General features: G+C 35.8%; 2 protein-coding genes across 5 annotated transcripts in view; both read right to left on the bottom strand.

Annotated features, from left to right (window-relative positions):
• Positions 1 to 12215, bottom strand: part of LOC127434834 (doublesex- and mab-3-related transcription factor 1-like) — a 48474-nt gene extending 36259 nt beyond the window's left edge. Inside the window, exons 1-3 of the mRNA XM_051687848.1 lie at positions 12024 to 12215; positions 10357 to 10534; positions 5616 to 5773 (exon numbers count right to left, since the gene is read on the bottom strand). Coding sequence (XP_051543808.1) covers positions 5616 to 5773; positions 10357 to 10534; positions 12024 to 12215 — 528 coding nt within the window. The remainder of the gene's footprint in view (positions 1 to 5615; positions 5774 to 10356; positions 10535 to 12023) is intronic.
• A 2172-nt stretch (positions 12216 to 14387) lies between these two features.
• The window catches only part of LOC127434799 (KN motif and ankyrin repeat domain-containing protein 1-like), a 69680-nt gene continuing 68518 nt past the window's right edge, over positions 14388 to 15549 (bottom strand). For all 4 annotated transcript variants that reach the window (XM_051687806.1, XM_051687797.1, XM_051687810.1 and 1 more), the window contains one exon: positions 14388 to 15299. In XM_051687806.1, the coding sequence (XP_051543766.1) occupies positions 15240 to 15299 (60 nt within the window). In that variant the 3' untranslated portion in view covers positions 14388 to 15239. The remainder of the gene's footprint in view (positions 15300 to 15549) is intronic.

The raw sequence follows: 15549 nt of genomic DNA on the forward strand, positions 1-15549 counted from the left end.
AGTCTTGTCCCTACCCTTTTCACCCAATTATATCCTGTTGTTGATCCACTAAAGATGCAAAAAGGCTACAAATAAAAAAATATACAAATGAAATGTAAATGTAAACATGACTATATAACCTACACATCAACACTCATGGACCTAAATGATGTCTTGAGATTTAGTGCATGCTGCATTACACATTTGTCTTAGAAAATACTTCATAAAACAGAGTCTGTTCATGTGACACTATGAACTCCAGTCAGAGATGGAGTAAAATGGCCAATGTGCTTCATGGTTGCCCTCCAACAAAAAGATTGCTTTCTCTCTCTCTTTCTTTTAGAATAAACTGCAACAAACTGCTCTGGCAAGTTTTCTTCCCTCTTATGAGAACTTTAAAATAAGGTGTCTACATGGCAGCACAGAGGCTTTAGGGTGTTTTCAGTTTCACTTTTATGGAATTTGATTTCTGTCAGCCAGTAATATGTCACCATTTACTGTCCACCCCATCAACTCTTGACAGTTTTATAAACTGTTATTTAAACAGTCTCAGCCTCTTGAATTGCCAAAGACAAATATAATACAAAGTAAACTGTATTTTTTTGTTTGTTTTTTTTTTTTTTTCAAGAATAACCCATCAACACTTGCATGAAATAAAACAAGGTGGGAGGGGGGGGGGGGACCTTCAGGTAAAATTCATTTTCAGGAATGCGCCACAAAAAGCATAAAGATAAACACTGAAGATCTGCCAAAACGTTTGCAATGCTACTGAACTATTTCCTGGCTTCTCCATTCCACCCTTAACCTACCGTAACGCTTAAATCAAAATACGTAAGCCTAAATGGATTAAAATTCATGCAACATTCAACATCATTCCCTATGATTCCAATCTCTATCTCAAGTATGAGCATTCCAGACAGAAATCTGGTACCATTGTAAGCAGTTCACGAATGCATTGCGAATCACATTAAATGCAAATATATTTAATGCAGCTAAAATCTAATTCAATGAAATACTGTATTTTGTACATGCACAAACTGTTCCTTAGTATACAGACAGTAAAGGAACTGTCATGCCAAGTGATAGCATGGAAACCTAGAATCCTACCTTAACTGTTTAGTTACCATGGTGGTTTAAGTTAGGATCTAATTTAGAACATTGCACTTGTCACATCTTATCTTAAGACTTAAAATATGACGTTTTTGTAACTTGGCCCAAAAACTGGTTTAATGTGTTACCGGTTCACAGAACTGCTCCCACAAACTAAAGTTCTTAATGAAGATGCCTCCTAGTCCTACCTCTGCTCTGTTAGATTAAGAGCAGCCTCATTAATAAGGGCTAGCTGATCTCCCTTACCTCCCTGAATGAGCTCTTATCTGGCACCATCAGCTGTCTGGATCCTCTACGCAACCCTCATATTTTCATTCTCCACCTGCAATGCAGCGGAGCCCCACTCACTAGAGGTGGGAGAGGGCGGGAGATGGACACATTCTGATAAAAGCCATGAGGAGGAACATCTCCTAACACTATTACTTCCTTAACAAATTAACCCTATGGAAGAGAAATTGTTCTGCTTTCACATGAAGGGGCACAAATTATAACTTACTTCTATAAACAACTCAATGCACACAACAAAAACAGTGTGAAGTTTCAGGATTACAGGGAGTAAACCTGATTAAAGGAGATCCTGCATAAACCTACATCTAATACTTCTGTACTTTATTAAGAAGAAAATGTAAGACATTCTGCATACTGGCATCAGTCCGCGGGTCACTGAAAAAAAGGGATGTCTAAGATGATGAAAGAAATCTTTTAAAAACATGTCAAGTTCTTAGAAATTTAATATTTGTAATTGTTTCGTTTTATACATTTCTGAATAAATTTTAAGTAAAAAACTTTTAACAAATATACAACAAAAGTTTTTATTTATTGGCTCTAAATTGTGGTATATCCATCCAGTAAAAAGGAAAAAAAATATTTTCCTGACATCATGAATTTTCTTGGAGTCATATCATTTTATGTGAACCTAAACTAACCTTACCATGTTAAAGGTCAAGTTATCTGATATTTTAAAATGACTTACTTTCTGGCCTTGACACAGTCATGAGGGTTTACATGGGTCCTTCCTGTGATATAATTTCCTGTTTTATGGTTTTCTTGTAAAAAAAAGTTTTACTTTCTTTATGTTGGTTACACCACACTGGCTTTCTATTGTGAAATATTATTGTTTTAAAAAATGTTTACTGTTTTATAGCTGCTTTGATACGATGTGTTTTGAAAAGCGCTATACAAATAAAAATGACTTCACTAATTCTTATTCTTTCTAAAAGAAAAGAAACTATAATAGAAAATTATACCAAACTATAAAGTTTTTCCAAAAATGTGAGACTTTAACATTTTGTCTTCATTACAATCTTAGCACATTTTTTACTGTCTTAACTTTGACTTACCCCACAAAAAAAAATATCAAAATTAATTTTAATTCAGAAAATTAAAACATGTTCATTATGGAAGAGATGCATTCAAATAATCGTCTGTATGATTTTTTTTTTTTATGTACAGTATTTTTGTATGGATTAAGAGATACAAACACACACACAATATTCATTGAAATCACTGACCCACCAAATAAGCTTGTTAATTGTAAAAATCATATGAACTTAATATTCCATTTCAATAGCTAAAAAAAATATCTAATGAAAACAATAGTAAAACTCAGCATTGTTTAGAGCACTGCACACTGCAAACACCAAAAGCATCACAATGCATTCCCTTCACTCTTTCAAATGGCCAAATCAGGCAATCTGAGTTCAGAATTAAAGTCCCTTCTCCTTAACAGAGATGTGCTTAAACAGTAAAGCTGTATCCTGATGTGAGCAATATCATTAACCTTTGCAATTCAAACACTGAGACACACAGAGGAGATGGAGGCTGTGACCCTGGAGCAATATGTCGCCATCAGGGTCCCAACTGCACAAATATCCTGAAATATGGCCCCATCAATGACTCATGTGTATATAACACTCACGGATGAGTCCCTGGAGAAATATAGATTTAATTTGCTTCACACTTGACTAGATCAGATCTGATACAGTGGGGATACTTTGCAATATAAATCAGATTCCATATACACAGGCTAATCTCCATATGAAAGGCATATTATGTCATGGTGTGAAGACTCTGTCTTATGTCACTGGGTCCTAGCTGATTAATAAGGGTTTATAAAACTGTTGCAATGAGATGATGGTATATCAAAGTTGAATGGGCCATGACTTTGAGGATGCCCTCAATTTCATGCTGTCCAGTTTGATATCTTTAAATAGAGATCTTTAAACTTGTCCAGACCGTATCCACACTAGAGAACTGCTGCCAAGACTGATTTTATTCAGCTATCTAGTCTCATAATCACACGATAAGCATCTGACTCTGATTAAAGTTGATTAAGTTTGCAGTAAGCCTGATGACAACTTTGTGGTAAATATTTACAGTTAAAATACTGTATGTTGAAATTGTCAGAGCTATGGCTTAGCGGTTAGCACATAAGCTAAGCAGCGGCTCCCATTTCGGAGATGTAATGTGTTGATTCCATTCTTCTTCTCTTAACATTGTTTCATGTCCCATTTACTGTCTCTATAATTAAAAATTGTAAACAGTAAAAAAGAAATGTAAAAAAAAAAAACTTCAGATGGGTCCAGCATCAAATTCGGTTGTTTAAAACTGAAATGTTTTTCACAAGCAGGATCAGAAGTTAACAAGAGAAAAATGCCTTACAAAAGCGACAAAAATCCAACAGATATTTACAATGTGGGGGCAAAGAAAATCTCATGTTGTGAAATCCTCTGCTTTTTATTTGTTACCTAACATTTGATTTTTCACTTGATATAAATATCTAGTCATGGGTTTAGACACCATTGTGACCATTTCGATTAATTGATTCAATTTAGGTACTATATATGACACAAATGGATGACGTCGTATATGACTCTTGAATATCACCTCTTAATAAAATATTTAATTTCTGACACTAGTCACAAGGGTCCAAGCTACAGTGACAATTCCATTCATTTAAATTTTTAGGGGAATATATATAAATAATAATAATACTTCATTACTGTCCAACATTAAAACATAGTTGTAATACTATTACTACTGTATTACAGTCAGCACTATGTTTCACGGACTGCTGCAGTTAATGAGCAGCATAAAGAAGGAAAAACTGGAAAATTGTCATTTTGTTATAAGATAGTTTCTATAAAAGATTAAACATATTTAGCTATTGTAAAACAATAACTGTAAAACTAACTGAAAGCAGTGCTTAATCAGACTGTACCTGAGTTTTATTTCACTCTTCTCCTTTAAGAACCTTGAGATAGCTGTACTACATGGATAAGGGTTGGAGAACATCAGATGACTAAATTAGTTGCGGTTCCGGCCAGGGGGAGCAGGGAAATGTAAACAGAATGTATGAGGTGTAGCGTGGCATGAAAGCGCCACACCTCCCTGCTGTGTTTGCCCAGTGGCTTGGAACAATGGCACAGGTATTATCACCATACACCGAGGACAGAGGCTCACCACGGCCTGCCAACTTCAACAAACCAGCCGGGTCCAATGACAGCATCCCTTATCAACACTGCTGCAACACACTTAATCACCTTATTACTGTGGCCTGGGCTACATGGGATGCAGAGTGGGTGAGTGTGGAGGTGTGTGCACCATGCTGGCGTTCACACAGATGCTGTACGGTAGGTCTGAAGGGTTGGCTAGAAGATACTATGAGGGCTGAGATCGGGGTCAAAAGATTAATTAAAACTAAATCTTTTAGTCGAGTCTTTGTTTCTGAATGGTATCATTCACTGAGTTTTTACATGACATTATGATGTGGTTTCTGGATTCCTTATTTGGAAGAGCAAAAATTTGCAAAAAGGAAGCTCACATAACATCTTCTGAACACTCTTGAACTTATGAACTATTACATTTGACTCAGAAAAAAACATAATCTTTACCTAATGTGAAGCCAAAACCATGAGGATAAATTTAGTATTGCAGGACAAATCAGGGCAATGTTATTTTTCTGTGCTGAATCAATCATCAATTACTAGATTATAACAACATACTGGTTACAAATATTGTACAGGGTTTTCCTGAAGTGAAGTACAAATTGTACTGGGTAAATTAAAGCAAATATCTTAGTTTTATAAATAAATGAGAACGATGGGCATGTAATCATTATACTTAGCCACATGTGGTCCCAAGGTCATTTTCAGTGGATGTATGAACTCCCAGTGAAGTTCACACAGGTGCCTCTAGCTGAGTAACCACATGTATGTGACTATGAACATAACAGCTAACAAAACAGGTGCCCAAATATTTCTTTTGTCATAATTTTGAATAGTATAGCTAGTGTGTTATCATTTAAAACATAACCTAAATAATTTTTGTAAAAATGTTCTGCTTGAAAAGTGCTTTTATCTTTCTGTAAAATAAATGACACTGTTTAAGATTTCATCCAAATCCTTTTTGGGGCCACCATATATTATTAAATAATATTAATTTAAAACGTATTAATTTATAGCCAGTAAGAGCAGCTCAGCGTGCTCTGCGTTTGACATGTAAGGAACACCTGAAATACCATTCACCTGGTATTGCTGGTAGTTGTACAGGTTGCTGTAGTAAGACGAGTAGCGTGTGGGCTGGTAAAGGTTGTAATAGGAGGCATCCAGCATCAGGTCAGATGTGCCCTCATTGTGCCCTCTACTGGCCGCTGCAGGGCTTAGCGCCAGCATGGAACGACTCCCTGGAAAATCAGACAAGAACAATGACTTGTGTGCACCTCACCTGTTCTCTGAAAGCTTATTAGATTTGATGTTCCACTCTTGATTTAAATAAGCAGCAAAAAACGATTATTCAGCAACAAGAAAACAAGAATGACTTTCTCTGTCCTCTAGAAGCTTTTGTTGTATTCTTTGAGTAAAAGGGATGTTTGATTCTTTTTCACTTGGAAATCATGAAATGCAGTTCAAAAGTCCACTTGATAAAATGCCTCTGTGTTCCATTTTTCTAATCTACTACAGTTTTCTTTACAAATTACATTGTTAGCGTAACAATTTGAGTAAAAAGTTCGGAATTAATTTGGTTTCGGCATGTCCCCCTTGTGCTTTAATGACAGCATGCACTGGAGCTGGCTTGGACATGGAGCTTGGAGTTTGTGCAAAATCAGATGATCCGTGCCAACTGCGGCATAATTTGAGACTGATTCAGAGAATATATTGTATGTTTCAGTGGAAGCAAAGAAATCTGACCTTTTGTGAGGTTAACATGGTCAATGTCACAAATTTGTTTACATATGATTAATGACCTAGAAATAGTGCAACAAATATTTCCTATTCATTTTACATACAATTTTGTTTAAAATGTTCAAAATCCTAAAACTTTATTCCCAGGTTTAAATTTGATTTTGAACCACAAATTTTCAATGTGGACTCAGACCTTTGAACCCCACAGTAAATGCATGCAGAAAGCACTAAAGTTTCTGCAGTTGTGAGACTTTATAAAATACTTAAAGGGTTTAATTCTCTCACGATTTACTCACCCTTCAGGCATCCCAGATGTGAATGACTTTCTTTCTTCTGCAGAACAGAAAGATTTTTAGAAGAATATTTCAGCTCTGTAGGTTCATACAAAGCAAGTGAATGGGTGCCAAAATTTTGAAGCTCCAAAATCCACATAAAAGGAGCATAAAAGTAATCCATATTACTATATTCCATAGGTCTGGATGAGAAACAAATCAATATTTAAGTCCTTTAATGTCATAAATTCTCCTCCTTGCCCAGTAGGGGGTAATATGCACAAAGACTGTGAATCACCAAAAACAGAAGGAGAAGGTGAAAAGGACTTAAAGATTGATCTGTTTCTCACCCACACCTATCATATCGCTTCAGAAAATATGGATTTAACCACCAGAGTCGTGTGGAGTACTTTAATGTTGCCCTTATGTTGACTTTGGAGCTTCAAAATGTTGGCATCCATTCACTTGCATTGTATGGACCTACAGAGCCGAGATATTCTTCTAAAAATCTTTGTGTCGAGCAGTAGAATGTCATACACATCTGGGATGCAAGAAGGGTGAGTAAATGATGAGAGAATTTTCATTTTTGGGTGAACTATCCCTTTAACACCTCTGTCTAATCTCATTCTCAGATTAATCAAAAGACAGAACTGAACCTGACCCTGCTTACTGCCAGTGACATGAATTCATTTTTCCGAAAGATGAAAGTAATTTTGTATATGCACAGCACTATTATAGATTTACTAATATCACATTAAATAAATCAATTGATTTTAGATAATGGCACAGATCCACAATAACATCTTTGTTAAATAATAGTTTGTTATTTTGTCCTCCATGAATGACTCAGGATGTGTTTTATGCCATGTGTTCATGGTCATTGTTCACTTTATCTCTGAAGAAAAATTCTGAATACCACCAGTGACTCTAGCTTCATCTGTCAGCAGCCAAAGAGTCAACTGAGAACAATCACAGACCTTAGGCAGCCTTGACCTGTTTGGTATTCAACTCCTTGCTTAGTCCTATCGGCGCACCGGGAACAGGATGTCTCTCCCGCTCATCGAACACAACGGCCCTTCATGAACAGGCATCAAAAGATGGTTTGGCAAGACACAATCACCATCTACGCTGATAGGCACAATGTGCAGTCACCCCCTTTATGAGAATAGAGGTGCACCTCGCTGACTGTATCGTGTTCTGAGGGGGCTGGCAGAATGGAGAAACATGGGGTAGGTACATGATGTCCATGGACATGGTTCCTTTTGTTTTTCTTTGTCATTTATGGAGTCATGGATAGTTCATGGGGTCAAGAAGAGGCACTTATCTTTTCATGTTCCCATGGTCAAGTGACAAAGGCCTGATTCTCGGAAACCTCCCACAAAGCAGAGTTGAGCTTAGGTCTTATTTTATTAAAGGAGGGTGTTAATTGATGGACAAATTATGAGGATGGAGAAATACTGAAGTTCAAGAAGTGAAATAGGAGCTTGTTTATTCCACAATAGACCTCTCATGCTAATAACTACACAATAGCATGTGCTCCTCATAAACACAAACATTTAATGTATTTGATGGGTTAAGAAATATTCCTCCATAGAAAGCTCCTTATAAAGTGCTATGATTGTTTACATGATGTTTAGTTGCAATTATGAACACTACATTTTCTAAGATTTTCTTGATTTTTCAGAATGTAATATTTTTGATTTTTTCTAGAATTATGAGATTTGTATAATTCATTAAATATTACAACATATCAAATTTAAAAAAATGTTGTGCTCTCAGGAGATTAGAGGAGATCGGGGCTCCAATGTGAAGGTTTGTGTTTGAAAGTTAATTTCTGTATAGAATTGTACCTTGAACTCTTAATTACAAAAATGCACTCAAACATTTCCATCAATATTGCTCTGGAAAAAGATAAAGGTCATTAAAAAATGTAGACCTTTTGTGACAACAAGCCCCTATGGCATGGCATATTGTCACACTATACAGGCTAAGCTGTCACAATGGGAACCTGCTGTTTATTGACACTGTTTACTGATTTGAGAAGAATAGCTTTTTTGAAATATGAAATGCTACTTAATAAAATAAAAAAGCCTTCTACCACAGTTTATATTTAAACATACTGTATTTAAAATAAAACTATTGAAACACAAAACAATACATCAAAGAGCAAAAATGGAAAAGGCTTTATTTTGATGAACATAAATTGTGATATAAAATTGTCTTTGCAGGAAAAATAAAAACATGTAAAACATGTAACAATTTGTCCCCCTAAAATAATGTCACAGCTTGCTTTTTTCAGCGCAAGGGATCAAATGTGCATTTGAAGCGCAAGAGTGATCTGCTCTGACTGCGCAAGAGAAAATTCAAGTTTACAGAGGTTTAATGACTGTGCCATATTGATAAATCTACTATATATAATGCTGAATATCATGTATAATAAAGCTAAGGGGAAATATAATCCTAATGTCATGCGTGATTTGATTTCATCAGTAAATTATGATTGTTTAACTGGACATGCATGCACTTTCATTAAATATGCATTTTTGAAAGGAATATTTAGATGTAATCAAAGGCAATATTATTTTAGAAAAATACAATTTTAATTTAAAATGTTTAAATGTATGTAATCAGTGACAGAGTGTATTTAGCATACTGTATGTATCTGATATAATTCTGTATTTCAGTAAGCAGAATTATTAGCTAATATTTCCATTTAGTGTCACCATTGCCCTGTTCTGGGCTGATTTCTAGTCCCAGTACATCTGTGATGGATCATTTAGCACTTTTAAGAACACTATCTTAATGTTTCTTGATTCAGGCTTAGTTTAAAGAATCGTGAACCGAACCGTGAGATGAGTGAATCGTTACACCCCTAAAATCTACCTTATAATATAGTTGAACCAGGCCTTAATATTTGCCAGTGTGGTTTTATTGTGTTTCCTTATTTGCAAGATCATGCGAATAAATTTCGTATAATGCTGCATACCAAAGTTCAAGCTTGGTGAACTCTGAACTGCGAATCTGCATAACTAGAGGACACATGACCAATAGAAGATCGAAACGTGACACAATGACCTATCGACTCAATTCAAAGGGTATATATTTTAAAGCTGCATGTTTTTATTGCTGAAGGAAAGTGACTAGACGGTATATTTTAAAAACATTTATATTATTTGTTATTTGTGAAGTGTTATTTATTAAATCCAGAAGCCCTCCCGTGTGTCATTACATCCTGGTCACGGTCCGAAAAAAAAACAAAAAAAAAAACACACTCAAAGCCTATTGTGACCTTCCATTTATTTAGCAACTTGTTAGCTGCATGCTTTTTTTTTTTTTTTTTTTTAAACAAGGCGGCTTCAAAATTTTTTGACTGTGTGTAATATATGTTGTAGAACAAAACAATCAAATATCTTCAAGTAATGTTTACAACAGACCTTATTTTATTTATGAATTGAAAACCCCTATAATAAAAGCCCATAGGAAATTCCTGAGGGAACCCATGGCGAGTTAGCCTTCCAGTTTTGCCTAAATTGACGTCATGGCTGAACAGCTCTTTAACATTATTGCCAAACAGAGAGACTGTAAGTTTTTAATGTATTTTCTTTTAGAGGTTAAACGTATACTAGCATGTTTGATGTTGCCTACAGTAGATGGCTTCAAAGCTAACAGACATGGACTAAGAGCCACAAAAAAACTAATTTTGAGGTCATGGAGTCTTTAATACTATATTATTAACTCATTAATTACCTCTGAAGAATAATTCAAGTACTACTTCAGTCAATCATGCAATAAATCACTTGTGTTTGCCTCACCTGGGGCAGTGGGAGAGGTGGCAGCACTGCTAGTGGTGGGTGATGGAGCTCTTGATCCAACAGTAAACACATAATCACCTGCGGGCTCGTTCTTCACCAGAGTGTCGGAACCGGACAGATTCACTGGACTGCAAATGCCCAGCTCTTCCTCTTGAGCCTGCTGCCTCCGTAAAGCCACCTAACACAACAAAATCAAGGTTAAGGAATAGTTCACCAAAACATTTTAATTCTCTCTCCATTTACACACCCTCATGCATGCCACCCCAGATGTGAATGCCTTTATTTCTATTTTTAGAACTAGATAGACTAGAAATATTTTTAAAAGAATATTTCAGCTCTGTAGGTCCATACAATGCAAGTGAATGGTGACCAGAACCTTGAAGCTCCAAAAAGCACATAAAAGCAGCATAAAAGCAGTCCATAAGACTCCAGTGGTTAAATATATTTCTTCAGAAGCTATATGATAGGTGTGTGTGACAGATGAAATATTGGGATGACAGATGAAATATTGGGATGGTGTGGGTGAAACAGATCAATATTCAAGTCTCTCTTAAATCTCAATAAATCTCCACTTTCACTTTCTTCTTCTGTGATATTTGGTGATTTACATTCTTCATAAATATGGGAATTCATAGTAAAAAAAAGAAAAAGGACTTAAATGTTGATCTGTTTCTCACCCATACCTATCGTATCGCTTCTGAAGATATGGATTTAACCACTGGAGTCTTATGGATTATTTTTATGCTGCCTTTATAAAATCTTTGTTTGTGTTCAGCAGAAGAAAGAAAGTCATACACATCTGGGATGGCATGAGGGTGAATAAATGATGAGAGAATTTTCATTTTTGGGTGAAAAGAACTATACCTTTAATTCTGGGCTTACAAAAGGCCTGATCTCTTCAAGGGTATCCCCCATGGCCTGAAAGTATTAGGAGACTTAAAAGTTCGCATTACAGTTTAAAATTTTGGAAGCACTATTATTATTATTTTTATTTTATTTTTTTACAAAATAGTTAATAACTTTGACAAGGCCAATACAATTGTTTTGGAGATCTGTCCTTTTAATTTATGGAAAGTTTCGGGCCAAAGGCGCCAAACTGCAGCTAGCTTTTTTTTTTTTCTTCTTTTTTTCAAACTGCAGCTAGCTGAAACAGTCGCAAATCCTGCACGGTTCAACAACATTGTACCTACCAAACGTATCTAGTGTAAACAATTTACGTTATCATATATACATGTTAAGTTGCAACAAGAACATCCAATTATTTGTAAAACAGCATCGCGACTAAAAACAAACAAAACAGAAAACATGCGGGTATTTCAAGTCAAACTGAATCCAGCAAAAAACCTGAGGGTGGTCTGTCTCCAAATATGGAGTAGATTTAGATGAATAAACAACCAAATAACAAGCAAATATGGTGCAATCTGAGCATCAGAAGATACAGTAAAAATGACTAAAAAGAAAAAAATAATCACACTGCATCCGCGTTTTATCATGCACCTCTGCAAAAAAAAAAAAAAAAAAGTTAAAAACCAGCCTAAGCTAGTTGGCGGGTCACAGCTGGGTTAAGCTGGTCTCCCAGCCAGGCCAAGCTCGTGCTCAGCTGATTTAGCTGTTCTTTCAGCAGGGATGAACTTGCATGATCCTAGCGAGTTTGTCTAGTGCTGTACCTGGGCTGCCATGACCCGCTGTCGCTCGGCGATCAGTTTGCATTTTTGACATTGACAATCCTTCCAGTTGCAGAAGCGTTTGTGGCCTTTTAGCGGAGACACAAAGCCGTGGTTTCTGCAGCGGGAGCACTTGGGCATGCGGGGCAGTTTCCTGACCGACAGCGAGCCGTTACTCTGCTCTTCCTCACTCATCCCGACTGGTGATGATGATGATCGGCCTCCAGACGCTTGGAAAGCTTCTGTTTGAAGCATGTCACGCCAGCTGATAATAAGTTAATATAGAGAGGGAGAGGAAGGGTCTGAGGTTTGATACAAGGTTACTGTATTTACTTGGCAGACAGACACGTTTGGCGCGAGGGACAATCACATTCCTTCGCGCGTGGGAGGTCATGTCCAGTTTATTCCCACAGAGAGCAATCACTCCCAACGTGTCTCATAAAATAATATCTGAAAATGCAATTTAATAAATAAATAAATAAAATGCAAGAATCGTGGTGTTATGGGTTGTTTAAATTTAGACTGATTTTGTCAGTGTCCAAAGCGTACACAAATTTAAAGCTTCAGCTAGGGAGCAAATTGTTGCGAAAAAAAAAAAAAAAAGACTACTATACATATTTAGGAATTAATTTAAGATTTTCAGAAATAAAAATAAATTGAACTTGATAATTTACATAAAACAATGCTAATATAATAATAATAAGAAGAAAAATAAATCGCGCCAAAATGTTTACAGTAACAGAATTAGGCCATCCGTGACGAACTGATCAGATGACGTCACCGTAGAATTTGCATGTCTAATTGACTGCAATTAATAAAATCAAGTTTGAAGTCTTATTTAGGCTATTCTACCATTTTTGTGTAGTTTAAAAAGTATTTACTACTTTAACGAGATACATGTCGATCACATTTATTTTTATTTTATTTTTTTGTAATCGATTGGTTTATACACACACACAAAAAGCTTTACACATTCAACATCTTAACATAATTCCATCAAATTGAATTAATTTTCATCAAAATTAAACTAATAAAACTTATAGAAAAATATTTAGGTTATTTTATTTTGTTAAATATTCCTTAATTCAATTCATGGAATTTTATTATGAAAAGTGCAAAAATATAAGAATATAAATAAGAATATAATAAGTAAATAATTAAACACTATGGATCCCAGTTTGTATATCGTAGTTCCCATCTGTCCCTCTACCAAAAGAGAAAATGTATAGTGTCTAAATATTGGACAATATTTTACATTTTGAGTCTGGTGAAGCATCTCTTGCTGTTTAGCTGGCTTAGATGTTTTGGCTGAAGACCTCAGGATCCCTACCCTGAATATTACTGATTACTGAATTGGGTTCAGAATCAGAAGTACAGAAAATGTAGTAGTATTCATGCATACCAGCCTAAGAGTAAATGTAACGCATACTGTAAGAAAAATGAAGGGAGTCAACAGGCCGCACAGACCTGAAGGGTCCTAGAGAGATCAACTCAACTTAAATTAATTGTGATCAGCCAGCACCAATATCTCAGTTCACCAAAACTCTCAGTGTCCACAGTGGTCTAACTCAACTCAAATAGGAAATTCACTGTATGCCCACTTGAACAGGTGACTATTTAGACTTGTAATAAAACAAGAGTGTCTAAACTTCAGAAGGCTATTCCAAAGTTTAGGATCCATGTAGTAGTAGGCCCTTCCACTTCCCCAATTTTTAAAAACCACAGTCATTTTTACAGCACTCTCAAACCATTTGCAAACATGTAATGTGAGTTAGGACACGTGGTGCACAATATTTGAAGCTCTATTTGCAGTGCCTATTAGGCCTATAAAGGCCGCCGACTTGTTACGGCTGAGACGCATTCAAACAAATCTCACCCCTTGCATAACCTACAAGGGTCAGCTAATTGGTGGGTGCTGTATTAATATTACTGTTTAATATTACAAATATTATGTAAGGAAAACTTGCTGCATTTTTAATTATTTGGCCAGTTTACAATAGTATGTTTCCTATTAGAATAACATTTCCTGATAAGACAAGTGTGTTCAAGACAGCAAGTAAAGCACTATTACAATAGTGAACGTTAACCGTCAAATCCAGTAGAGGGAGACATTGTACTGTTGACCTCTAGACCCTCAGCCGCAGAAGAAAGAGTTGCATCTGCATCCCAGGAGAAACTGAAGAACTGAGCAAAAGCCTTGTAATTTTAGTACTTTATTATTTCCGGTCATGTTATACGCTCTTCTAATTGTGGCTGTATAAGAAGCCACATATTAGATCTAAGACATGATAGTTTATTTCATAAAGGCAAGTAAAATCTATTGCATCCATGTACTGCAAACATAAATTATATACAATGAAAGTACAATTATTTGCGATAAAACCTTTTAATTGGTAAAGATATATAACTTCATTTTACAAAGCAAATCTGAAATTTCCTAAATACTGTGATTTTTAAATAGATAAAATGGCAAGTATAAACGGAAGGACCATATCCAATCTAGAAACATTGTGTTTAAAATATTATGTTGAAAGTCTGCACTTCAACCTTTGATATCCATTGGACATCTCCGATGGAATTATGATAGAGGAGAAAAGACTTAAACCCCAAAGGCTTAATATATTGGGCAGCATACACATGATTCCAGTATAAAGCTCATTGTCATACAATATTGGCCACATCTTGGAATTATAAATAATTGATTCTTTAAAAAAAAAAAAAAAGAGAGAGAGAGAGAGAGAGAGAGAGAATTGACTTTGAACAGGACTGTAGATAAGATTAAGATCACTTAGATGAAATATACAGAGATATATTCATATATTATATAATTCAACATCTACGTATATGAGAACAAAAAACTGAAGTAAGGCAACTCCACAGTCAAGTTCCTGTTGACATCTAGCTCTGACATTATGCTGTCACATACTGGTGATCTCAGGCATGAGAATACTTTTGAATACATTCAGGGTGAGTACAGATTCGAGGTCTTGAAGAGACTGACTTTTAGCTAGCAAGTCCATTTGTCTCTGAAAGCTAAGCAAAGAGAAATATCTAAAGACAAATTTGAAAAAGTGCTCAGTATAATTGCCTACTATCCATTCGCTGAGGTTTGCAGGAAGTCCTTTTGCTGTTGATTTGGTTTCTAGATGATGAAAATGGTAGGCATGGTAGAACCTGAAGAAGTAGCAGCTTAGAAAGAGTGGGGTAGAAGTTTGGTTATCAAATGTGCCCTCTCCTAGTCGGACTGGGTGAAGTCTTCCTCCCAAGTCGAGGTGTACCCTGTGAAAAGATGACAAAAAGGAACGATTAACAGTAAGCAATGGGGCCAAACATGAGTCATTTGCCAACTCTAGACCATTATATGATGCCTCAGTCTCTCATAGCCTTAACTTGAATTATATTACCAAATAAATTGAGATTCTCCACTGCAACATGGCAGCGAGTGCTCCAATGGAACAAAATGCCCATCAACCTGATTCCATGTTATTTTAGTTCTATGCAAAAATATCTTATTTTTTTTCCAAATTGG

The sequence above is a fragment of the Myxocyprinus asiaticus genome, chromosome 4, assembly GCF_019703515.2.
Source record: "Myxocyprinus asiaticus isolate MX2 ecotype Aquarium Trade chromosome 4, UBuf_Myxa_2, whole genome shotgun sequence".
Taxonomy (NCBI): domain Eukaryota; kingdom Metazoa; phylum Chordata; class Actinopteri; order Cypriniformes; family Catostomidae; genus Myxocyprinus; species Myxocyprinus asiaticus.